The sequence below is a fragment of the Narcine bancroftii genome, chromosome 4 (assembly GCF_036971445.1).
Source record: "Narcine bancroftii isolate sNarBan1 chromosome 4, sNarBan1.hap1, whole genome shotgun sequence".
NCBI classification, from domain to species: Eukaryota; Metazoa; Chordata; class Chondrichthyes; order Torpediniformes; family Narcinidae; genus Narcine; species Narcine bancroftii.
This window is the reverse complement of record NC_091472.1, coordinates 211,469,137-211,493,561: the sequence shown is the minus strand read 5'-3', so window position 1 is coordinate 211,493,561 and position 24,425 is coordinate 211,469,137. Positions and strand designations below refer to the sequence as shown.

General features: G+C 48.7%; 1 protein-coding gene across 5 annotated transcripts; it reads left to right on the top strand.

The window, feature by feature from the left end:
• The first annotated feature begins 1,010 nt into the window (after positions 1-1,010).
• Positions 1,011-23,142, top strand: LOC138761551 (uncharacterized). 5 transcript variants are annotated; one of them, XR_011356365.1, is made up of 4 exons: positions 1,011-1,162; positions 1,945-1,983; positions 21,116-21,221; positions 23,005-23,142. XR_011356365.1 is itself a non-coding variant. In XM_069933866.1 (2 exons), exons 1-2 carry the CDS (start codon positions 2,401-2,403, stop codon positions 7,060-7,062), a joined length of 747 nt encoding a protein of 248 aa, XP_069789967.1. In that variant the 5' UTR covers positions 2,342-2,400; the 3' UTR covers positions 7,063-7,732. The 5 variants fall into 5 exon arrangements, 1 of the variants encoding a protein (XP_069789967.1); XR_011356363.1 differs by lacking the exons at positions 1,945-1,983; positions 21,116-21,221; positions 23,005-23,142 and adding an exon at positions 7,033-7,732; XR_011356366.1 differs by lacking the exons at positions 1,011-1,162; positions 1,945-1,983; positions 21,116-21,221; positions 23,005-23,142 and adding exons at positions 2,228-2,333; positions 7,033-7,732.
• The last annotated feature ends 1,283 nt before the right edge of the window (positions 23,143-24,425 follow it).

Sequence of the window (24,425 nt, the reverse complement as noted above, 5' to 3'; positions counted from 1 at the left end):
TTAAAAAGCACAAATAATCAATGAAAATTACGTTTTAGTTAAAATCCATTGGATTTAGATTATTAAAATCTACGCTAATTTGTATGAATATTACCAATTGTGATAGCTTGCTACCCGATAGGCGTCCTGGCACACAAGATAGCGGTCGAACATGGCGATCCTGCAAAGGACCACCCCAACGAAATGGCCTTTCTCCCCAGGTCGGAGGCCGTGCGGCAGAAAACGACAAGAACTAGCGGGAACGCTGACCAATCAGCGGCCGGCAAGCCCATGGCGTCATTTCCGCTGTAAGCGGCATGACAGCTAGGCCCAGCAGGCCTATATAAGGCAGGGTAACCCATTCAATAAAGCAGTACTGAGTACCTACCTCCTTTGTGTGTTTTACTTCAGCGCCCTGCCCTGGCACAGGCTACACAATTTAGTTTTTTTTCTCGACATTGAATTGGCCTTTTGTTACTGTCAAAGATTGCTTTGTTTTTTCAGCATTGCCCTTATTTTTTGAGGAGTCCAACAGGGAACAAACACCACATCGATAAACCACTGCCCATTTCAGAGAATACATTTACATGGTGCTTTTGTTTGCATGAGTAGAGAGGACCTGGGACATATTCGAGTCCTTGCTCCATTTATGAAGAGTAAATTTTATCTTATTTATTTCAAAGAAAAACGATACATGAAAGCTAAATCAGATCAAACAATTTTATTAAGATTAGTTTTCCAGTACTCCCACCCACATGCAACTGTATTTAAATAGAAAATAAAATTTCCTGGTGTATGGATTATTTATACTTACTTTAGTGAGACTAATTGCAGAGCTCAAGACACTCAGCTTACCAGAGAACAGTCAACTACCAACTTATTTATTTTAAACAATTGTGCACCTCAAAGGGGAATGATGTCAACTCCTCATAAAGCGGCGTGATGTCAGCGCGCCTCATAAAGGGGACTGATGTCAGCGCGCCTCATAAAGGGGACTGATGTCAGCGCGCCTCATAAAGGGGACTGATGCCACCGCGCCTCATAAAGGGGACTGATGCCACCGCGCCTCATAAAGGGGACTGATGCCACCGCGCCTCATAAAGGGGACTGATGTTAGCGCCCTGCAGAGCCACTGTGTCTCTGGCAACATGCCAGACGAAGCGCCCGGGGCGGTGTTGCCAGGGTGAGTGCGGCCTTGGGGAGGGGGGCGAGCGGCACCGAAGTCCGGGCGGGGCCTCGATCTTCCACAGTCGGGCCGGTGGGGGAAGGGATGGGGCGGGGAGGAGCTGAGGGCAGGGACCGCACCTCTTGTCACACGGGGGGGGGGGGGGGGGTGGGAGGATATCAGGGGAGCAGATGGTAACCTTCCCCTGCCCCGGGTTCCCCAAATGCCCCTCGATTAGAACTCTCTTCACGCCGAGTGCGGGAAGGGGTTGACCCATTGGGCAACCGTCTGAGCTCCCACGTTGCCGCTCGGTCCGCCAAGTACGATTACAATTGTTGACATCAACGCTATAACAACAATTGGCTATATAGTTACGGATAGAAGGCAGGCAAATGCAAGCATGGACAACTTTACCAAGTTCGTGCTGTGGAAGCTCCATCAGTCATCACAGGCGCACACCAACCGTATGCCAGAGAATCACCATCGGGCCGTCAATGGGCAGTTAAAAAGACCCCACAATGAAATCCGTTTCCAGACCAACGTCGAGTGCACAGCCCATTCCATATTTAAAAATGCTTATGCCTTAATGGATATAAGCCTTTGCTGTTGTTTACGTAGTAATATATCAATGTCTCCTACCCCAAACCCTTCCGCATTGTTTTTGGATTTCCTGTCCAATAGAGAAGCGTTGAAAGCTACAAGTTATTGCAATTTTAAAATACTTTTAACGTTGTGGCTTAACACCCTTTGGTGTTGTTAAAGTAACATTTCTATTGTATCTCCCATTTCTATTGTGACAGGCCGCCTTACCTTCCAGGCCCCTAGGCTTCAGCCTAATGGTAAATCCGCCACTGGTGTTCTCTCCTCTGGTGGCGAACGTGACATGCAATTGAAACGGTGTTTTCGGGTCGGCGTGGTTGAAGGGGCCAGCTACATTCATGCAACATCAGAGTGGGACGTCTGGGCTTCGCAGATGGCATCACCCTCATTAGACAAGGGCGGAAAGTCAACTGCGGTTATCAGCGTGGCCGAGAATTCACTGGGCATTTAGGGGTCTGCATTTCCATCTCTGCTGAGGTACAACACAGACTTTTATGCACCAGTCCTCACTGGCATAAACGGAGTCCACCCCCTCAAGATATGCCAAAGCCAGAACCAGCATCGCCTCTGCCTTCCCTGAAGGCATTAGGTATGGGAGAACTGGGGCGTCACTGTCCTCGCCAACCCCGCCTAATATCCGAGTCCCCAGCCCAATAATGAATCTCCATCCAGTGCTGCGCTGCCTGAACGCCGCTTCGAGACAGCACCGGCATGTCGTTCCATGCGGGAAAAATGGGCAAAAAATGGCCGTCTTTGCCTTCTTTACCCATAATCACCCACGCAGCGGGAACCGCTCTGCGCTTTGCCCGGCAGGACAGTACCCGCTGCGAGGGGGATTCTGGGGAAGGAAGACGAAGCCAGCCATTTCTGACCATTCAGCCCGCATGGAGCGGAGCTGCGGCAACCGGAAGGCAGAGATGGGCGCGGAACTCTCCGCGGCGGCTGGGTCCCCGCTGCCTCTGCCGTCAGTGAAGCAGCAGCAGCAGAGGAGGTTCGGCTGCACGGTGGCCGAACAGATCACGAAGGCCCTGGCCATGACCAAGGAGGGGCGAGGGCTGTCGGTGGCGTCCACGAAGCAGATCCTCACGGCCCAGCGGCTACAACCCAGAGCTCCACATCTCACGGGTCAACCCCCGCCGTGCACAGCTTGGCGAGCCGAGGCTCGCTGGTGGAGGCAGCCGGCCGCGGCTCCTTGGTCTCGGGCCCTGGTGGCGGCAGCCGCCTGTCTGCACATTGCTCGCACAGCTGGCTTTCCCCTTCGAACAGCTGGCTTCGATGAGGACTGTTCCACGGAGGGAGCTGTCGAGAGATGGAGTTCTTTCTGGAGCAGGTCATCTTTTCCAGCGATTTTACATTTGCAAGTAGGATGGCCGGTGAGAGCAAGTGAAAAGGGCTTAATTCTCAGTCTAACCCCAATGCTGACCCACTTGCCGCGCTTCTGCCTTCAACAACGTTACTGACGGTCTCCGACTCGTCCCCAACGGCCGCCCTCGAATCACCAACGATCCGATACTGGAGAAATCCGAAATCCTCGATTCCCCTCAATCCTCCTCACCCGGGATCGACGGACTAATTTAAGACGGCTATTAGGGAAGAAACTCCATTCCAAGAAAGACACCTTTCCAGTCTTCAAGGCTCCATTCCAGGCAACCTCCTGGTGATCACCCTGTCCCTCTGCAGCCTTGTCCTTCCTCCAGCGGGGCCCGGGTCTTCCACACCCCTCCCTCCAGCTGGGTCCGACCCAACATTGGACCAGGATGATGGGGAACCCCGCTCTCAATCTGCTCTCTTATTGTCCATCACAGGGCACAGACCCCGCCCCCCTTCACCGAACCCGCCCCTCACTGAACGCAGCTTCCGCGTTCCCTTTCTGCACAGTTTCCCCTTTAAAAACCCCAACATGAACTCTGCCCGTATATTTGTCCCATTTCGGGCCAGTTTTATCCCCCTTCCGTTTCCCTGCTTTATTCCCCTCCCCCCTTTCGCTACTGTATTCCTCCCTTCGCTGCTTTATTTCCATCCCGTTCGCTGCTTTATTCCCCCCTTTCCTGTTTTATTCCCCCTTGTTCTCGAACCCAATGAAACACTTCGCTTCCCTGGGGGTATATTCCACCCGGAAACGGCGGGGGAAGACCCTAATCGCATGCGCCAGGCGGGGCGGACGAAGCGCCCGGGGCGGACGAAGCGCCCGGGGCGGACGAAGCGCCCGGGGCGGACGAAGCGCCCGGGGCGGACGAAGCGCCCGGGGCGGACGAAGCGCCCGGGGCGGACGAAGCGCCCGGGGCGGACGAAGCGCCCGGGGCGGACGAAGCGCCCGGGGCGGACGAAGCGCCCGGGGCGGACGAAGCGCCCGGGGCGGACGAAGCGCCCGGGGCGGACGAAGCGCCCGGGGCGGACGAAGCGCCCGGGGCGGACGAAGCGCCCGGGGCGGACGAAGCGCCCGGGGCGGACGAAGCGCCCGGGGCGGACGAAGCGCCCGGGGCGGACGAAGCGCCCGGGGCGGACGAAGCGCCCGGGGCGGACGAAGCGCCCGGGGCGGACGAAGCGCCCGGGGCGGACGAAGCGCCCGGGGCGGACGAAGCGCCCGGGGCGGACGAAGCGCCCGGGGCGGACGAAGCGCCCGGGGCGGACGAAGCGCCCGGGGCGGACGAAGCGCCCGGGGCGGACGAAGCGCCCGGGGCGGACGAAGCGCCCGGGGCGGACGAAGCGCCCGGGGCGGACGAAGCGCCCGGGGCGGACGAAGCGCCCGGGGCGGTGTTGCCAGGGTGAGTGCGGCCTTGGGGAGGGGGGCGAGCGGCACCGAAGTCCGGGCGGGGCCTCGATCTTCCACAGTCGGGCCGGTGGGGGAAGGGATGGGGCGGGGAGGAGCTGAGGGCAGGGACCGCACCTCTTGTCACACGGGGGGGGGGGGGGGAGGATATCAGGGGAGCAGATGGTAACCTTCCCCTGCCCCGGGTTCCCCAAATGCCCCTCGATTAGAACTCTCTTCACGCCGAGTGCGGGAAGGGGTTGACCCATTGGGCAACCGTCTGAGCTCTGTGCTGGGCCAGGTTGTCCATACCCCATCCCGAAGCGGTCCATCCAGGACAATATCCGTCTGTTCCAGGAGACTGGTGTACCAAGAGCCTTTCTCTCCCTGGATCAGGAGAAGGTGTTTGCTGGGGTAGATCCACAGCTAATTTGTGGGTACTGTACAGGGCTTTGGGTTTGGGCCACACTTTGAAAGCTGGATTCAGCTCTTGTACTCTGCCACAGAGTACCTCGTCAAAGTGATTTCCCCCATTCCCTTCGTGGAGTAAATACATCAGGGATGCCCCATATCTGGCCAGTTGTATGCCCATCTGCATGGAGCTATTCCTGAGACTTCTTCGTAGGAGGTTGACAAGGATGGTTCTACGTGAGCCGGACATAAAGAATATCTTCTCAGCCTAAGGTGACGACGTGCTCCTAATGGTGACCAACCCAGTTGACCTGCAGAGGACGCGAGAGTGCCAGCAGGTCTCTGCTGCATCCTCTGCCAGGATCAATTGGGCTAAATGTTCCAATCTTTTGGTGGGTGGGTGGCAGGTTGACTCCCAGCCAGAGAAGATGCAACCATTCACGTGGAGCACCATGGATCTCCTCTACTTGGGAGTCCACCCGAGTCTAGCCGGGGAGACTGGACTGGTGAACTGGCAGGATCTGGAAGTGAAAATCGCTGCCCAGCTGGGACGCTGGTCTGGCCTCCTTGGGTTGCTTTCCTTCCAAAGCAGGTGGTGGTCATTAATCAACTGGTGGCCTCTATGTTATGCTACTGATTGGCCACCTTGGTACCACCTGCTGCCTTTGCCATGAGCATTCAGTGGAAGTTGGACTTCTTCTGGGGCAACACTGCCCTGGGTCTCTGCGGCAGTTCTGAGTCTGCCAATTGCAGAGTGTGGACAGTCGCTTGTGTGTGTGAGTACACAGCTGGTGGCCCTCCACCTTAGGACACTGCAGAGATTCTTGTATCCTGAGCAGCCTCCCAAGTGGCACTTGCTGGCTCCGATGGAGCCGCTGCCTTCACGAGAACATGTGGCTACCTCCAGTGAGAGTCAGCCGTGTTGCTCTGCAGAGGTTGCCCAGTTATTACCAAGCCTTACTGAAAAACTGGAACGTGATAACCTCCGGCCTAGACGCACCCCCCCCCCCACCCACCAACGGGGAGTGGTGACCCAGCTGTGAAGCCGGAGTTAATCTTTGGACCCAGGCCCCGGCATCTCACCCAGGATCCTGCCCCATACAACCTGACCCATCTGTCCTCGACACCCACTGTGCCATTCCGAGAGGTGGGGAGTAAGTTCTTGTGCAGGTTGCTGCTCCACACCTTCCACTTCCTTGTTCTGGTCCACCACTCAGACATGCTATGGCGCCTGGTGTTACCACCTGCCAGTCAGCAGTGACCCCAGTGGCGGTCGCTCTATGCAGGGATTCACCCCTTATATGTCGGAGACCTGATGTGGAGGCTATTACATCAGGCCGTGCCCTGCAACAAATTTTTGAGTCAGTACACGGATCTCCCAACTGCATGCTACTTTTGCAGGCAGAAGGAGACTGTGAACATGTACATTGGGTGTGCGAGGTTGCAGCCCCTCTTTGCCTTTCTGAAGAGGCTACTCTTCTCTCATTCTGGTTGCATTTTAGCCCGACCCTCTTTACCTTTGGCCACCCAGTGAGGAAGGGGGCAGGAAGGAAGGGAGACATCCTGATCGCCTTGGCCTAGCTAACTTGTCCATCCATGGCTCAGGGCTCCCCCAGCAATTAAGTACTGGACATCTACTGGGGTTATGTTCACGCCAGGGTGTCTTTGGAAAAGGAGCATGCACTGTCCACGGGAGCCATGGAGGGGTTTTGGGAGTGCTGGGCACTGTAGGATGTGTTCAATATCCTTGACAGGGATGGCAATATTTTAATATAACTAGATTTGAGGTTTGTGTATATTAATTGTTTGGTGACTCCAGTATATTTGTGCAATGATGTACACAAGTAAATAAAGTCAATTTTTACAAAAAAAAGGGCAGGTTGCTTACCCCTGACCAGTCCATCCAGGACAATATCCATCTGTCTCAGGAAACTGGTATATTAGCAGTCTTTCTCTCCCTGGATCAGGAGAAGGCATTTGATAGATTGGACCACAGCTACTTAGTGAGTACTCAATGGGCTTTTGGGTTCTGACTGCACTTTGTAGCCCTGATTTGGCTCGTGTACTCTGCTGCAGAGTGCTTCATCAAAGTGAATGGATTCTTGACTGCCTCCATTCCTTTCCACAGGGGAATACATCAGGGATACAGCATGTCTGACCAATTGTACACCACCTGCGTGGAGCCATTCTTCTGAGGAGGGGATGACGGGAACGGTTCTACATGAGCCTACACTGATGACGTACTCATGGTGACTGACCCCGTTGACTTGCGGAGGATGCGGGGTGCCAGCAGGTCTTTTCTGCACCGTCCTCTGCCAGGATCAATTGGGCTAATTGTTCTGGACTTTTGGTGGATCAGTGGTGTGTGGACTCCCTGTCGGAAGAGAGTAAACCATTCACGTGGAGCACCATGTATCTCTTCTACTTGAGAGTCCACCTCAATCTCACTGGGGAGACCTGGCTTTTAAACTGGCAGGATCTTGAGGCAAAGATTGCTGCCTCCTTGGGATGCATTCCTACCGAGGGAGGGTGGTGGTCATCAACCATCTTGTGGCCTCCATGTTATGGTACCGGTTGGTCACCTCAGTCCCACATGTAACCTTTATCATGAGAATGCAGAGAAAGTTGGTTGACGTCTTCTGGGGTGTGACAGTACAGATTCTATCGCCAATATGTATATGTACTATGTAAGATGACTATGATTGGCTGAGATTGTAGCAGGTCTTAAAGGATTGCTCCTAGCCAGACCATGTCATTCTGGACTTGTCGACCTACTTGTGATATGTTCCAGTTTTTTAGTTAATAAAAGCCTTGGTTTGAATCAACAAGTCTTTGGTACTTTCGATGCCTCACCCCTTCTTTGAGAACTGACCCTAGGGAGGGTGGATGGAGGTTAGGGGCTGTACCGGTCTGGGGACCTGACCATCCGGCGTGACCGCCATGGTGCCGGGATTGGGGTCACTGGCCACTGCTTCGCTCAATTCCCCAACGGTGTTGTCGACAGTCTGGCCTGAGCTGGTGGGGTGGTGCTGGTCCCTCTGTTTAAGCAAATGACCTGTGGGAGAAGGAATAGGGGGAGGTTGGGTTAAAGGCACTGCTGCGCGTGATCCGGCTTGGGACTGTGTCAAGTTGGTGTTGCTGCCTGCAGCCTGTTTGGGGTGTTGGCCAGCCAATGGTAAGTGTTGGGGGTCGCTGCTTACCGAGACTGTGTCCTCCCGCCCATCAGGGTTCTCAACGTAGGCATAATGCAGGTTCGCATGGAGCCGAGTCACTCATTCAACCAAGGGGTCGTTCTTTGAGTACTGGACATAGGAGGGAGCGGATGGAGTGTAGGGCACTAGTGAGCATGTCCTGCCAGCGAGAGGTGGGGAGACCTTTGGACTGGAGGGCGAACGTAACCGCTTCCCAGACGGTGGCATTCTCTCTTTCGATGCCCATTACCGTGTGGGTTATAGCTGGTGGTCCTGCTTGAAGCAATATCTCGCTCTAGAAGGTACTGCCACAGTTCTGCGCTCATAAACGAGGACCCCAGTCACTGTGGATATAACTGGGGTACCCGAAGATGACGAAGATGCTGTGCAGGGCCTCTATAACTAAGGAGGCAGTCATGTCCGAGCAGGGCACAGTGAACGGGAAGCAGGAGTACTCATCGATGGCCGTAAGGATGTAGGTGTTATGGTTGGTTGACGGTAGGGGCCCCTTGAAGTCTATGCTGAGACGCTCAAATGGGCGGGTGGCTTTGATGACGTGGGCGTTCTCCGGACGGAAGAAGTGGGGCTTGCACTCAGCACACACCGGGCAGGCTTGGGTCATGGAGCGAATCTCCTTGACCGTGTAGCTTTGACAAAGTGCGCGAACCTAGTGACCCTTGGATGACAGAGCTCCTCGTGGAGTCTCTGCAGCCTGTCCAGTTGTATGTTGGCGCAAGTCCCCCCGGAGAGTGCATCTGAGTTTACCAGGCCGATACAGTGTGTCATAATTAAAGGTGGATAGCTCGATTCTCCACCTGGCGATTTTTGTCATTCTTGGTCATTCTTGATCTTACTTTGCTGGGTACTGCTAAACGTGAAGGAGACCGCGCATTGGTCGGTCAGCAGTGTAAAGTGCCTGCCAGTGAGGTAGTGTCTCCAACGACGTGTTGCTTCGACTATGGCCTGGGCCTCCTTCTCGACAGAGGAGTGTCGGCTTTCCGGACCCTAGAGTATTCTGGAGAAGAAGCCTACCGGCTGGCCAGCCTGGTTCAAAGTGGCTGCCAGTGCAAAGTCGGACGCATCGCTCTCGACTTGGAACAGAATGGACTCGTCGATGGCATGCAGCATTGCAGCAGCAATGTCCGATTTGATGCGGTCGAAGGCCGCTCTGGCTTCGGTTGACAGGTGGTCTTGATGAGTGGCCGTGCCATGTCGGTTTAATGTGGAACCCATTGGGCATAGTAAGAGAAAAAGCCCAGGCACTATCTGAGTGCCTTCTGGTTGAGGGGGTGGGGGGTGGGGGGCAAGTCCGGCATGACCACCCCGTTCTTCACCACACAACCCAGAATTGCAAGCCAGGTGGTCCGGAAGACACACTTGTCAAAATTGTAGGTCAAGTTCAGCTGAATTGCAGTCCAAAAAAATTACTCAAGATTGGCATCATGTTCCACTGTGTCATGGCCGCAGATGGTGACATTGTCCAGATACGGGAAAGTAGCAGTCAGCCCGTTCTGGTTCACTATCTGGTCCATTTCCCAATGGAAGACCGTGACGCCATTTGTGACCCCCAAAGGGTACCCTGAGGAATTGATACAGCCACCCATTCGCTTCGAAGGCCAAGAAAGGTCCGTCTTTTTGGTGGATCGGGAGCTGATGATAGGCTAAATGTGTCAATGGTGGAAATTACACAGTATTGGGCGATCTGATTCACCACATCCATGATCCATGGAAGGGGGTACGCATCCAGAAGCGTGAAGTGGCTGTAGTTAATCACCATCTGCGGCTTCTCCCCGTTTTTAACAACCACCACCTGGGCCCTCCATGGACTTGAGCTAGGTTCGATAATGCTCTTGTCCAGCAGCCTGCGCACCTCGCTCATCTTGTGTTCATAACTATATTGCCGGCTTTTGGTGGCCACAGGCTTCCAGCCAGGGGTGAGGTTTGTGAAAAGCATTGGTGGAGCAGCTCGGAGGGTGGAGAGACTACAGATGAGGACCCGGGGCGTGGGGGTGGGTGGCTCAGGCTGCCGCTGGTGGGAGGCTTCTGGGATGGAGTGGTTACAGACAGAGAGTGGAGCGTGAGGCCCCCCAAAATGCAGGGACACAGTTTGAAACTGGCACTGAAAACTCAGTCCCAGCATTGCAGGGGCGCACAATTGGGGAAGGACTAATAGTTTGAAGTCTGTGAATGTGATGCCCTGGACTTTTAGGGTCGCCACGCAGTACCCCTTTACCCAAGTCGAGTGCGATCTGGTCGCCAATGAAATTCTCTGTGCAATGGGGAGAATAGCCAGTCTGCAATGGTGCCAGGTCTGGGTGGATAAAACTCAGTTGACCCCAAGTCAAATAAGCAATTGGAATAGTGTCCATGCACTTTAATCCAGTTTCTTTGCTTTTGTGAGGGGTTGGGGGAAGTCCTGGTCGAGGGTTACTGATGCAGAGACTTGTAATGGGGACAGTGGAGTCCTGCATGATGATGTCACGCATCGTGTGCGTGATGACGTCACGCAAACAGTTGGGCCTGAAGAGACAGTGTCGAGTTGGTGTTGCTGCCTGCAGCCTGTTGGGGGTGTTGGCCAGCCAATGGTAAGTGTTGGGGGTCGCTGCTTGCCGTCGGCGGTAGGGCGGACATCAGCGGCAGGACCCTGGTCGTCAGCGTCGGGTCCCAGGTCGGTCACGTCAGTCGCAGCTGTGGGTACCTGGTCAGCTGCCTCGGTGGTGGCGGGTCGGTGGTGGCGGGTCAGCGGCGGCGGGTCCTTGAGGTCGAGGCTGGGGCCTGGTCGGACGTTGCTTCATGATGTAGGGTGAACGTCATTGCGACGAGGGTGGATTGTACCTTCCGCGCTCGGCATCTGCCCCATGACATCAGGCGTTGCCGTGCAGTGGAGTCCTCGCTCTTATCGGACGAGAGCTCTGAGGAAGAAGTGTTTGAAGTGGAGAGTGGCGATTGGGCTTCACACGAGGCACTGTGATTGATGGCGGTCATTTTGGAGTGACAGGCTACAGCAAAGTGGCTGTTTTTAAGGCACTTCTGGCACCTGGCTTTTCTTGCCGGATACTGGGACCTGCTGTGCTTGTTCCTCCTGCAGAAATAACACTTTGGGATTGTATTGCGCAGCGTAGCGGCAGTAATAGGGTAGAGGGAGGGCATCCTACTCACCGGAGTGTGGGGTCCAGCCCTGAGAGTACATGTCCATATTTAAGACCGCAGCCTCCATTGTCTCTGTGATCCAGATCATGTCCTCTCGGTTTACTACCCTGTGCTCTAGCAGGCGCTGGCTCACCTCATTCAATCGAACCCCCCGCGGCCACATAGGCATCCCGAATGAGATCGTCTGTGGTATCCGCAGCAGTTCTATCTGTGCAGGCACAGTCCCTGCCTCTTTCCCTTAGTGGCTGAATATAAGCTCTACAGGACTCACCGGGCTGTTGCCTCCTTATAGCAAGTTTGTACTGAGCAGAGACCCTGTTCACCGGTCGCTCATAGAGCTTTTTCAGCACCTTCATGGCTGCGGCGTAAGTGGTCACCTCCTGGACAGTCTGGTAGACTCTCGGGGACACCATAGTCATCAATATTAGTAGTCGATGGCTGACCTCTATCATGGCAAGGTCAGAGAGCTGCAAGTAAGTTTTGAAGCATCTCACCCAGTGCTTAAAGTCATTTGAGGCTATAGCTGACTGTGGGTCGATGTTGAGGCATTTCAGCTGTAGCATACGCTCCAACCCTTCAAAACCTTTTAGTTAATAAAATTGTAGAGCGCGTCGAAAGAACCAAAGACTTGTTGATCCAAACCAAGACTTTTATTAACTAAAAGACTGGAGCATATCACAAGTAGTTTGACCAGTTCAGAATGACCTGGTCTGGCTAGGAGCAATCCTTTAAGACCTGCCAGTAGGTGTGGCTACACTCTCAGCCAATCACAGTCATCTTACACTGTACATGTACACATTGGTGATAGAATCTGTTCTATCACATGGGGCAACATGAAACACTGGATCTTTGCAGTAGTCCTGAGTCTACCGATTGAAGGGTGCAGACATTCGCTGGTGTGTGTGCATACACAGTTAGTGGCTCTCCACCTGAGGACCCTGCAGAAGTTCCTGTATGGTGAGGACCCTTCCAGGTGGTATGTGCTGGCCACATACTTTCTTCAATGAGGTTGATGCCTTCATGAGAGCACATGACTCTGCAAGAGTTGCTCAGCTATTACCAGGACCTAATAAGAGTCTGGAACATGGTTGCCTTTGGCCAGGACTCCACTCTGCCAGCAGAGTTGCTCTTTGAAACCAGGCCCTAGGTTCTCACCTGTGAACTTGACCCACACAATCTGAGCTGTCACTTGTCAACACCCACTGTGCCATTCCGAGGGGCAGGGAGGAAGTTCCTGTACGGATTACTGATCCACATCTTCCACTTCCTTGCTTCATACATCGCCCAGATATATCCTGACACTCGGTGTTGCCATCTGCCAATCAGGGGGGACCCGATGGGCATTGTACATTGGGGTGGAGAGTACTGCACTGAGGAGTGCTGTGCAACCGATTCCTGAGTTGGTTCACCAACACCCCGGCTACTGGGAGAAGACGGTGTACCACATCTTTGTGGAGTGTGTGAGGTTGCAGTCGCTCTTTGCATACCCTGAAGAGGGTGCTCCTCAAATTCTGATTGCACTTCAGCCTTATTCTCCTGATCTACAACTGCCCGGTGCGGAAGGGGGCCGGGCATTCAGTGGATCTCCTTGTGGAGTTGCTGTTGGGAATGGTGAAACTGGCCATTCATGGGTTGAGGTGGTGGGGGTTGAGGGTGAAATGTCCAGTTCCGTGCGCTGTTGGAGCGGGAACACACGGTGTCTGAGGGGGTGGAGGCTGGATTCAGGAAATGATGGAACCCTTAGAGGAACATGTATGTAGTGGATGAAGAAAATTGTGTAGCCCACCTCACTGACAAAAGACAAAGGAGGAAAAACCCAACACCCAACCCCAACCAACCAATTTTCCGCTGCAACCGTGTCTGCCTGTCCCGCATCGGACTTGTCAGCCACAAACGAGCATGCAGCTGACGTGGACATTTACCCCCTCCATAAATCTTCGTCTGCGAAGCCAAGCCAAAGAAGAAGAAGAAGAATACTTTGTAATAGTGACTATTGCCTCTCACAGTTTTGTTGCCATATGTTATGGTGGTTTTTGGTTTTAGTTGTAGCTCTATCTGTGTTTTGTGTTTGTAATATTGTAGTTTGAATGAAAAATATATTATTTTAAAAAAAGGGGTTCACCTAGTCGGACAGCCTGCTGAGACACCTGCAAGTTTACACATAAAGTTTGCAGATTGTGGAATATTTAAACATCATCCACTCAAACACTAGGAGGGACTGGAGTCTTGTGGTTATTGAGGCAACAAATCCAAACAGGTCTTGGTCTTGTGCTCAATTTGAAATTTGTTTTCAGGTTCATTTACAAAGGTGCAGTGAGGAAGTTTGTTTTGGAGCAGTCTAGCTAGATATCCCATACATAGTCCAGCAAATAAGTCACAGTGCAGGAGTGGGACAGATAAGTACAGAGACAGATCAGTTGGTACAAGGTACCATTCAAGAGTCTGATAACAAGGGAAAGGAAATGTCCTTGAATCTGGTGGAGTGTGGTCCACACTGGTAAAACTTCTCCATGGGGAGGAGGGTAAAGGGAGTGGATCTGAGGAAGGGTGAGACTTTTAATATGTTGATGGCTTTTCCAAGGCAACGGGAAGTAGAGGTGGAATGGATTCTCTCCTCAATGTTAGTGATTCCGATTAATTTTTAAAAAAACATTAACAATACAACACAGTTGAAGGCTCTCTGGCCCATATAACCTGTGTCACCCAATTAATCTCCCAATTATGGGGGGGATCGTGCAGACTCCTTACAGTCAGGACTGGATTCGATCCTGGGTCATTGGTGATATAATAACATTTCACTAATTGTGCCACCCAATTAAAAGAATTAAATCTCATGTCCTGGATCTATACCACTTGTATCTCTGTAATGCACTCAAATGTAAATACAAAGCCAAGGTCATTCAGTCCAGCTGGGGCCGCACTAGGAGCATCTTGATATCTCCCCACCTCTCGGTGTTTCTGCTCTATACCAGCCCCCAAACCCTTCACACTGCTGGAATACTTTTCATTTTCTTTCTGCTCTCTGTGTTACCTGAGCTTCCACTTCTAGAAAGCTGCACTGTTCACCCCAAGGTAAGAAACAGGAGCAGGAGTTGGTCATCTGGGCCCTCAAGCCTGCTCTGTCACCGTAATTCCCCAATCTGTTAAAAATCTGTCCATACATGTTGAAAATACTTTCATCAAGGCAACATCCACTGGTTAATTGGGTAGAGAATTCCACAGATTCATAGAAACATAGAAGATGGGAGCAGGAGTAGGTCATTCAGCCCTTCTAGCCAGCTCCGCCATTCAGTGAGATCATGGCTGACCTTAAAGTTCAGTACCCCGTCCCCGCCTTCTCTCCGTAAACCCCTAATTCCCTTATACTGAAGAAATATATCTAATTCCCTCTGAAATATATTCAATGAACCTGCCTCTACTGCTCTCTGTGGCAATGAATTCCACAGATTCACCACCCGCTGGGTAAAGAAATTCCTCCTCATCTCGGTTCTAAATGGTTTGCCTATTATCCTCGAACCATGGCCCTGGGTTCTGGACTCTCCCACCATTGGAAACATCCCTTCTGCATCCATTCTGTCCAGGCCTGCCAGAATTTTATATGTCTCTATGAGATCCCCTCTCAATCCCAAATTGTGCAATCTTTCCTCAAGTTATTCCTGCCATTCCAGGTATCAGCCTGGTGAATCGCCTTTGCACTCCCTCCATTGCAAGAACATCCTTCCTCAGATAAGGCGACCAAAGCTACACACAATACTCCAGGTGTGGACTCACCAAAGCTCTGTACAGCTGGAGTAAGGTATCCTTATTCCTATACTCAAACCCTCTTGATATGAAGGACAACATACCATTTGCCTTTTTAACCGCCTGCTGTACCTGCATGCTTGCCTTCAGTGACTGGTGCACAAGAATACCTAGGTCTCTCTGCAAATCCCCATCTCCCAATCTATTGCCATTCAAATAGTAATCTGCCCTCCGGTTTGTATTATCAAAGTGGATAACCTCAAATTTATCCGCATTGTAGTGCATTTGCCATGTATCTGCCCAGTCCCCCAATTTATCCAAATCACACTGGAGCTTCCTGACCCCCTCTTCAGTGCAAACAACACCTCCTAGCTTAGTGTCGTCTGCAAATTTGGAGATATTACATCCAATCCCCTCATCTAGATCATTTATGTAAATTGTGAACAGCTGGGGTCCCAGTACAGATCCCTGCGGCACCGCACTGGTCACCGCCTGCCACTCAGAAAATGAGCCGTTTATCCCAACTCTCTTCTATCTGCCAGCCAGTTCTCAATCCACATCAATACCTTGCCCCCAATCCCATGAGCCTTGATTTTGCATGCCAATCGTTTATGTGGGACCTTATCGAAGGCCTTTTGGAAATCCAGGTACACCACATCCACTGGCTCTCCCCCATCTATTTTACTTGTCACCATCTCAAACAATTCCAATAGATTTGTCAAACACGATTTACCATTTGTAAATCCATGTTGACTCGGTCCGATCCCTTCTCTGCTAGTCATATGTTCCGCTATTACATCCTTAATAATGGATTCCATCATTTTGCCCACTACTGATGTAAGGCTCACCGGCCTATAATTTCCTGCTTTTTTTCTAACCCCCTTTTTAAATAATGGGGTAACATTAGCTACCCTCCAATCCATGGGTACTGATCCTGAGTCTATCGAGTTCTGGAAAATGATTCTTAAAGCATCTGCTATCTGAATGTCCACTTCTTTAAGTACCATAGGATGTAGATTATCAGGCCTTCAATCCCTTCAATTTCCCCAAGACCATGTCCTTAGAGATACTGATTTCTTTCAGCTCCTCCCTTGCATTAGTCTCTATGTTTCCCAAGTTCCTTGGGAGGTTATTTGTATCCTCTCTTGTGAATAAAGTAAGAATTTAATTGGTCTGCCATTTCCTTATTCCCCTGATTCTGACTGCAAGGGACCTACTCTGGATTTCACCAATCTTTTCCTCTTGACATATCTATAAAAGCTTTTGCAGCTGGTTTTTGTGTTTGCCGCAAGCTTACTTTCGTAATTTATTTTTGCCCTCTTGATTAATCCCTTTGTCCTCTTTTGCTGCATCTTGAACTGTTCCCAGTCTTCGGATTTGGTACTTTTTTTGGCCAATTGATATGGTCTCTCTTTGGACCTCATGCTGTCTCTAATTTCCCTTGTTATTCACGGTTGAGTCGCCTTTTTTGGTTTATTTTTATGCCAAACTGGTACAAACGATTTCTCCAATTCTTTCATTAGATCTTCGAATGCTTTCAATGGAAACCGTCAACCCCCACCATAAACACCACCCAATCAATCTTACTCAACTCCCATCTCATACCATCATAATTCTCTCTATTTAAATTCAGGACCTTAGTCTCGGTTTTAATTTCTTCACTCTCCAGGTCGAGTGAGAATTTGATCATATTGTGATCGCTCCTACCCAAAGGGCCTCGGCAACAAGATTGCTGATTAGCCCCTTTTCATTACATGATACCCAGTCTAAACTGGCCTGCTCTCGAGTTGTTTCCTCGACATATTGGTCTAGATAACCGCCCCGTAAACATTCAAGGAATTCCTCCTCAGTATTTTTCCTAATTTGGCTCGTCCAATCTATATGTAAATTAAAGTTTCCTATGATGACAGCTGTTCCCTTATTGCTTGCTTCTCTAATTTCTCTTTTTATGCCTTCCCTCACCTCTACATTACTATTTGGAGCCCTATATACCACCCCCACTAACATTTTCCACCCCTTGCTATTCCTCAGTTCTACCCATATAGATTCCGCATCTTCTGAGTTAATATCCTTCCTGTCAATCATGTCGGTCCCTTCTCTCACCATCAAAGCTACCCCACCCCCTTTTCTTTCTTGCCGATCCCTCCTAAATATTCTATACCCCGGCCAATTCAGCCAATTCATCTACCTTGTTCCGAATGCGTCTTGCATTAAGATATCAAGCGTTCAGATTTGCTTTTTTCACCCTCCTTGCTCTTTCTGATTTTTTAACTTTCGCTGCCTAACCTAATTTTCCTTTTTTTAATCTTTCCTGTCCCCTGCCAAATTAGTTTAAACCACATCCGACGGCTGCACCAAACCTAGCTGCCAATATATTGACCCCTTTTGGGTTTAGGTGTAACCCATCCTTCTTGTAAAGGTCATGCCTTCCCCAAAAGAGATCCCAATGGTCCAAGAAGCCAAAACCCCATCTTTTACAATAGCCCCTCAGCCACACATTCATTTGTTTTAACCTTCCATTTTTGTCCTCAGTTGCACTTGGCACAGGTAGCAATCCAGAGATCACCACCCTGGCAGTCTTGTTTCTTAGCTTCTGTCCTAGCTCGCTGTAATCCTCTTTTAGTACCTCCTCTCTCTTTTTATCTATGTCATTGGTACCCACATGTACCAAGGCATCAGGCTGCTCACCTTCTCCTTTCAGAATACTCTGGACCCGATTTGAGATATCCCGTACCCTTGCACCAGGAAGGCAGTAAACCATGCGGGTATACCTATCTTGCTCACAGGATCTCTTGTCTGTACCTCTGACAATGGAGTCCGTAATGACCACTGCATTCCTTCTTACCTTTTGTACCACTGTACCAGGCTCAGTGCCATTGACCTGATCACTGCTGCCAGCTTCTGTCAGGTCATCTCCCTCAACAGCATTCAACACAATATACCTGTTGCTGAGAGGAGTAGTCACAGGTGTGCTCTCCATTTTCCAGGCATTTTTCTTTCATCCCCTGACAGTTATCCACGTACCTGACATATCATTTAACATTCTGCAAGAAGCCAGTGTCCAGTTCCACCCAGATGGCAAGACACAAACATGCTGGAGAAACTCACTGGGTCATCAAGCATCGATGTTTGTAGGTCCATTAGGTGTGATTGTGCAGCACAGGTTCATCAGCCAAAATAGCCTGTTTCCGTGCTATACCATATAACCACTTACAGCACAGAACAGGCCAGTTCGGCCCTATTAGTCCATGCCGTAATAAATTCCCACCCGCCTAGTCCCACTGACCAGCACCCAGTCCATACCCCTCCAGTCCTCTCCTCTCCTCTCCATGTAGCTATCCAGTCTATCCTTAAATGTAACCAATGATCCCGCCTCAACCACATCTGCCGGAAGCTCATTCCACATCCCTACTACCCTTTGCATAAAGAAATTTCCCCTCATGTTCCCCTTATAATTTTCCCCCTTCAATCTTAAACCATGCCCTCTAGTTTGAATCTCCCCCACTCTTAATTGAAAAAGCCTATCCACATTTACTCTGTCTGTCCCTTTTAAAATCTTAAACACCTCTTATCAAGTCCCCCCTCAATCTTCTGCGCTCCAGAGAAAAAAGCCCTAGTCTGCACAACCTTTCCCTGTAACTCAAACCTTGAAATCCTGTCAACATTCTCATGAACCTTCTCTGCACTCTCTCTATTTTGTTTATATCTTTCCTATAATTTGGTGACCAAAACTGTACACAGTACTCCAAATTTGGCCTCACCAATGCCTTGTACAATTATACGTCAAAAAGAAATCCTAAGGATCAGATGGGAGCAGCTCAGCACCTTGACGAAATGTTCCATTTCAAGTTCAAGTTGTAATGAGCTAAAATCAGTAGGTTTTCAAGGATTCAGATCAATGAGGGAGAAAGAATACTTCTAGGGTGCAAAAGTGTAGTAAAGTGCATAAGTTACATGAAAGATCAACAAAACAAAATTCCCTTCTCATCGTGGACTCTGGTTTGGGATGGTGGCTGGGAAAGTCTCAGAGGAACTGGCACCAATTGTGATTTTTGTATGAGAAGTTGAAAGAACTTGCTGATGACTCACAATGATATAATCCAAGGGTATATGATTCTTTCCTAATCTACACATTCTACTTGGCCATAACATTCAAAACCAAATAATATGAAAATTGTGGGTCTTCCAGAATGCATTGAAGGGTCTCACCCAATAAAAATTTTTAAGAGTTGGATCCCCGAGGTATTGGGTAAAGAGTTTTTCTCAGGAGGTCTAGTATTGGAGAGAGCACATAGAACGTTACGAAAGAAACCGTTACCGGGAAAACCACCACATGCGGTCTTAGTTCGGTGCCTGAACTATCAAGACAGAGAAATTATATTATGGTTGGCGGTACAGAAGGCCCGACAAAGTCGATCTCCAATGATGATCCAGAATAATTTTTTTTATGCAGATTTGAGTCAAGAAATTATTAGGCGTCAACGTGAGTTTAATTCGTCTAAAGAAGTGCTGTGGCGGAAGGGTTATAAATTTGCTTTTCGATATCCTGCTGTGTTAAAGGTCTTTTATGGTAATTTTCAATCTCAGTTTTTTGAGAATGACCATGATGCATTAGTTTTTGCTAATTCATTACCGGATTTACGTGGTCATGGAAGAGTTTTGCCATCGTCGCCTAAAAAGAGGGCAAATAGAAATGGAAATGGGCAGAATGGAAAGAATGGGGGAAAATGGAAAGAAAGAGGTTTTAAACACAAAGTCTTATTGAAGTTGAAGATCTGAAACAACATTGGGAATGGAGTCATTGGGTTGAATATATTTATTGTATTGTATTAATATGAACGATGTATTTCTGGCTGGTGAGGGTGGTTGGCACTGAAGTCTTTTAGGGGGTTACTACCTTTGGGTGTTTTTTTTTGAGGGGGAATAATTAGAATCTTTTTTATATATATATACTCTTAAAATAGAGGGAGAGTGATTTTTATTAGAAGGGGAGCGATATTTTATATTAAGTGACTATTGTTAGTTTGTAAAGATGTCTAGTTTGAAATTTGCAACTTTTTTAAACTTATCAATTTGAATGTTTAATCATTCGATCTAAGCAGCGATATGAGTTGGGTGAGAGGGCACATGAAATATTTTCATGGCAGTTAAAGAAAGAACAGGTTTCACGAGTTATTAATGCTGTAAAAAAGAATTCAACAGTTACCTATAAACCTCAGGAAATTATTGACCAGTCCTATTCATTTTATAAAAAATTATATACTTCTGAGGGGAAACAAGATAATGGTTTTATTGATTCCTTTTTATCTAAGTTATTGTTATCAGCATTAGATGCTAGTAAATCAACTTGCTACATATTTATCTAAATTGATACATGTTGATCAAACAGGTTTTATTAAGAATAGAAATCCTTCAGATAATATTCTTCGATTGATTAGTTAAGTCAATGCATATCGACAGCAGCCCAACCACAAAGCAGTGGTTGCGCTTGATGCTGAAGAAGCCTTTGATAGGGTCGAATGGGATTTTTTATTTAAAGTACTGGAGAAGTTTAAATTTGGCTCTTTTTTTTATTGGTTGGGTTAAAGCTTTATATACGAACTCGACTGCTAGGCTGGTGACAAATGGTCAAGTTTCATTACTGTTTAAATTGACAAGTTCAACTCGATAAGGTTGACAGGCCATTTGCTTTGGCTATTGAACCGTTAGCTGTGGCATAATGAATTGAAAGCTTGTATTCTTATGGAAAAAATTACATAATTTGCATGATAATTCTTTTTTGTTAATAACTGGTTACTATATTTGAAATATATGCATTTAGATATATTTTGATTTATTGTATATTCTTAGTTTTTGGGTTTTTTTTGGCTCTCCTTAAGAGAGCTGGCTGACAGGGTGGGAGGGTGGGAGGGTGGGTGGGGATTTTTTTCTGTTTTTTTTAAATTCTTTTTATATATATATATTTAGATAAAATTGTTGAATGTATGTTGTACTATTACTAATGATTTTTCAAATAAATAAAGTTTGGAAAAAAAAACCACTCAAAACCAATCATGAAAGACAGGCTTTACATTGTTCACCAAATTCATCTTAATACAATGCATTATGTCCTGTGTACACTGTTTCAAGGCCAGATGGACCCCATAAATCAGGACCTTTTCTTGCTGATCTTCCCAGTTAACATGCCTGCTCGTTTTGAGGATTGTGAGTAGACAACTCCATTTTAAACCAGAAGGTGAGTCATTAACCCTCTCGTTACACATTATCATCTGACTGATACTTGACCATTTGTCACCAGCATTTCTCTGGACCAAATGATTTATTTAAATTTAGACATACTGGATGGTAACAGGCCCTTTTGGCTCATGAAGCTGTGCTGCCCAATGGACCTACAACTCCCCAGTATGTTTTGGAGGATGGGAAGAAACTGGAGCCTCTAGGGAAACCCACGCAAATATGGGGAGAATGTGCAAACTCCCTACAGACAGGGCAAGATTCAAACCCTGGTTCCTATTGCTGGTGCTGTAGCAGCGTTGCACTTAACGCTATGCTAACTGCTGATTTGGAATAATTTACTCGGTAACAGGCTCGTTAATCTCAGAGCCTGCAGGAAGAAGCTATTTCCCAGCCTGGCAGCCCTGATTTTGATGCTCTGATATTTTCTACCTGAAGGAAGTGGCAGCTGGAGAAACTCAACAGTTCAGGCATCATCAATGGGAGAAAAATAACTGAGTGTTTCAAGACCGAACCCCACATCGAGACTCGATAAAGTGGTTTGGCTGAAAATGTTGCCCATTCAGCAGATGGAGTTTAGCTCCAGATTCCAGCTGTCTCTCGTATCTTGTTTTTTTTCCGTCAAGTTCATCATCATCCAATTGTATAAGGACAACCCAATGAAACAGTGTTCTCTGGGCCTCAATGCAAAACATGCAGACACACAACCAGAAATAACACACAATCAGACAAACAATACATATATATGCAGGACAAGTATTTCATCTATACCAATAAATAAATTCATATTGTTTTGTACAAATGGGCGTCTTGGGTGGTCAGTGTGACCAGTCCCTTTGGTCGTTCAGCATTCTCACTGCCCATGGGAAGAAGCTATTCCTCAGCCTGGTGGTGATGGCTCTGATACTCCTGTATCCCATCTCCAATGGGAGTAGCTGTAAGATGCTGTGTGCAGGGTGTAACGGGTCTGCAATGATTTTCTGCACTCTATTCAGACAATAATCTTAATAGATCACATTGATGGGGTGGGGGGGGGGGAAGGGAGAGTCCAGTGATCCTCTCTGTCACTTATGGTCCTGTGGATTGACCTCTGATCCATTTCTCTGCAGCAACCATACCCAGACTGTGATACAGCCGGCCAGGATGCTCTCGATATAGCTCCTGTAGAAGGTTGACATAATGACCAGTAGCCTTGCCCATTTCAGTTTTCTCAGGAAGTGCGGTCACTGTTGTGTCTTCCTGGCAAATGAGATGTTGAGTTTCCATGCTTGGTCACTGGTTACATGAACTCCAAGGAAACTGGTGCTCTGCCCAATGCTAAGCACCTTCTTCACCACCCTGTCCACCTAAGTCACCACTTTTCTCTGACCCTGTACCCCCAGGTCTCTCTCGGTCCAGAGCAGGACCATTTTTTTAAAGGAGCATCAGAATTTATAGACACTGAAAAGACCGGCTGAGTTCCTCCAGCATTTTATGATGTTTTTACTTTTAGTGAAATGAAAATATCCAGGCTGGGAAATAGCTTCTACTCACACATTGTGAGATTGGTGAACGGTGTCCTGTAATCTTGGGTCTGATAAATGGAAGAAGTGAATTAGAGTTTAGATTCAGATCTCAGATTTATTGTCAGAGTACATGCATGACATCACATGCAACCCTGAGATCCTTTTTCCAGCAGGCCGGGAGACGCGGGGGTTTAATGAAAGCCAGAGAAGTCAATATTAATGCCATCCAGTTGGAAGGTGCCCAGAGGGATGATGAGGTGTTGTTCCTCCAACTTGCAGGTGATCTCAATCTGGCCATGCATGAGACTATGGACAGAGATGTCAGCAAGGGAATGGAATGAGGAATAGAAATGGGTGGCCTATTGGATCAGGTAGAGCTGAGGTGCTCAACAAAACCATCTTCCAGTCTGTGTCCAGTCTCTTGGATGTGGTAGTGCAATAAAAACTACACCAAGTACAATTATTACAAAATATCTCTGTATTTTTATACGTCTTTTTATTTGTGTGATTACTGTGTGCTGTGCATTGTGTGAGAGTGTTTGAACTGCATATGCATCTGTGTATATTAAAAGTGTGTATATATTGTATGAGTGTGTATTGTGTGTGAGTGTATGTATTGTGTGGGTGCATGTACACCGTGGTCTGGAGAAAAGCTGTTTCTTCTGGTTGTACCAGACAGGTGATGTTGAATAGCTTGAATTGCAGTGTAGAAAAAGAAGAAAGTCTTGCTTCAGGACTGTTTATCGCAGCCTACCACACAACACAAATGGGGGTCAGAGAAACCCACGGCTCCATGAAGCATAGACCTTGGACAGTGCTGGAACCCTATGGATGCCTGAGAGCTCGTGAAGGAGACCAGGGTGCATGTTTCGAGACCAGATACTGATGCCGGAAGAGAGCTCAAAGGCATGCACAGTGGGAGCTTCCCCAACAGGCGGCAGGTAGCAAAGCAGCACAGGGGAACAGCTTCCATTAGTGCAGAAGCCGAGGCCAGTTCATCAGCTCCTTGGCACAGCAGAGTGATTGTGATGCCGCAGGGCAGACCATTCCCACCCCATGACCCCTGGGGATTTCTCCTGCTTTGTATTGTCAACCTTGCCACGATGCTTTCTGGGTGACAGGCATGCACATTTGCACCACCACTGGCCAAGTAGTTCCAGCTGCGTGGGGGATTATGGGTAATAAAGATGGCCATTGATCCCACTGACCATCGCTTTCTTTTTATCTTGCTCAGCAGACAGAGTCCATGAAGGTGGACAGGTGAACTGTGGCCATTCGGTTCTGCAGACCTTGTCAGGATCCAAACCCTGATAGGTAATGGCTACAGTTGGAACTGACACAAAACACAAATAAGAAACATAATAAAAGCAGAAAACACTGGACATTTAGACAGCGTCTAAGGCAGAGGTTCACAACCTTTTTCTTTCTACTCACATACCACTTCAAGTAATCCCTTACAGAGGATACCATAGGTGCTCTGTGCTTAGCAAGGGATTACTTCAAGTGGTTGAGAACCACATCTAAGGGCTCAGACTCCAGATGTTGACAATTCTTTTCTTCTCCCTCAAGCTGTTGACTTCCTCCAGCAGATTGGATTTTGCTTCAGATTCTCAAATTTACTGTCTATTGAACCCAAACCCTAACGTCTCCAGCATTTCAGGTCAGGTCCTTTTTGGTTAATGACAGAACTAAAATGTAAA

What these genes read in the sequence shown, in the direction of transcription:
- LOC138761551 (XM_069933866.1), top strand. Translation starts at nt 2,401, where the DNA reads ATGAATCTCCATCCAGTGCTGCGCTGCCTGAACGCCGCTTCGAGACAG. An exon ending in ATTTGCAAGTAGGATGGCCG is followed by an intron (nt 3,118 to 7,032) that starts GTGAGAGCAAGT and finishes TCCTTTCCACAG; the next exon opens with GGGAATACATCAGGGATACA.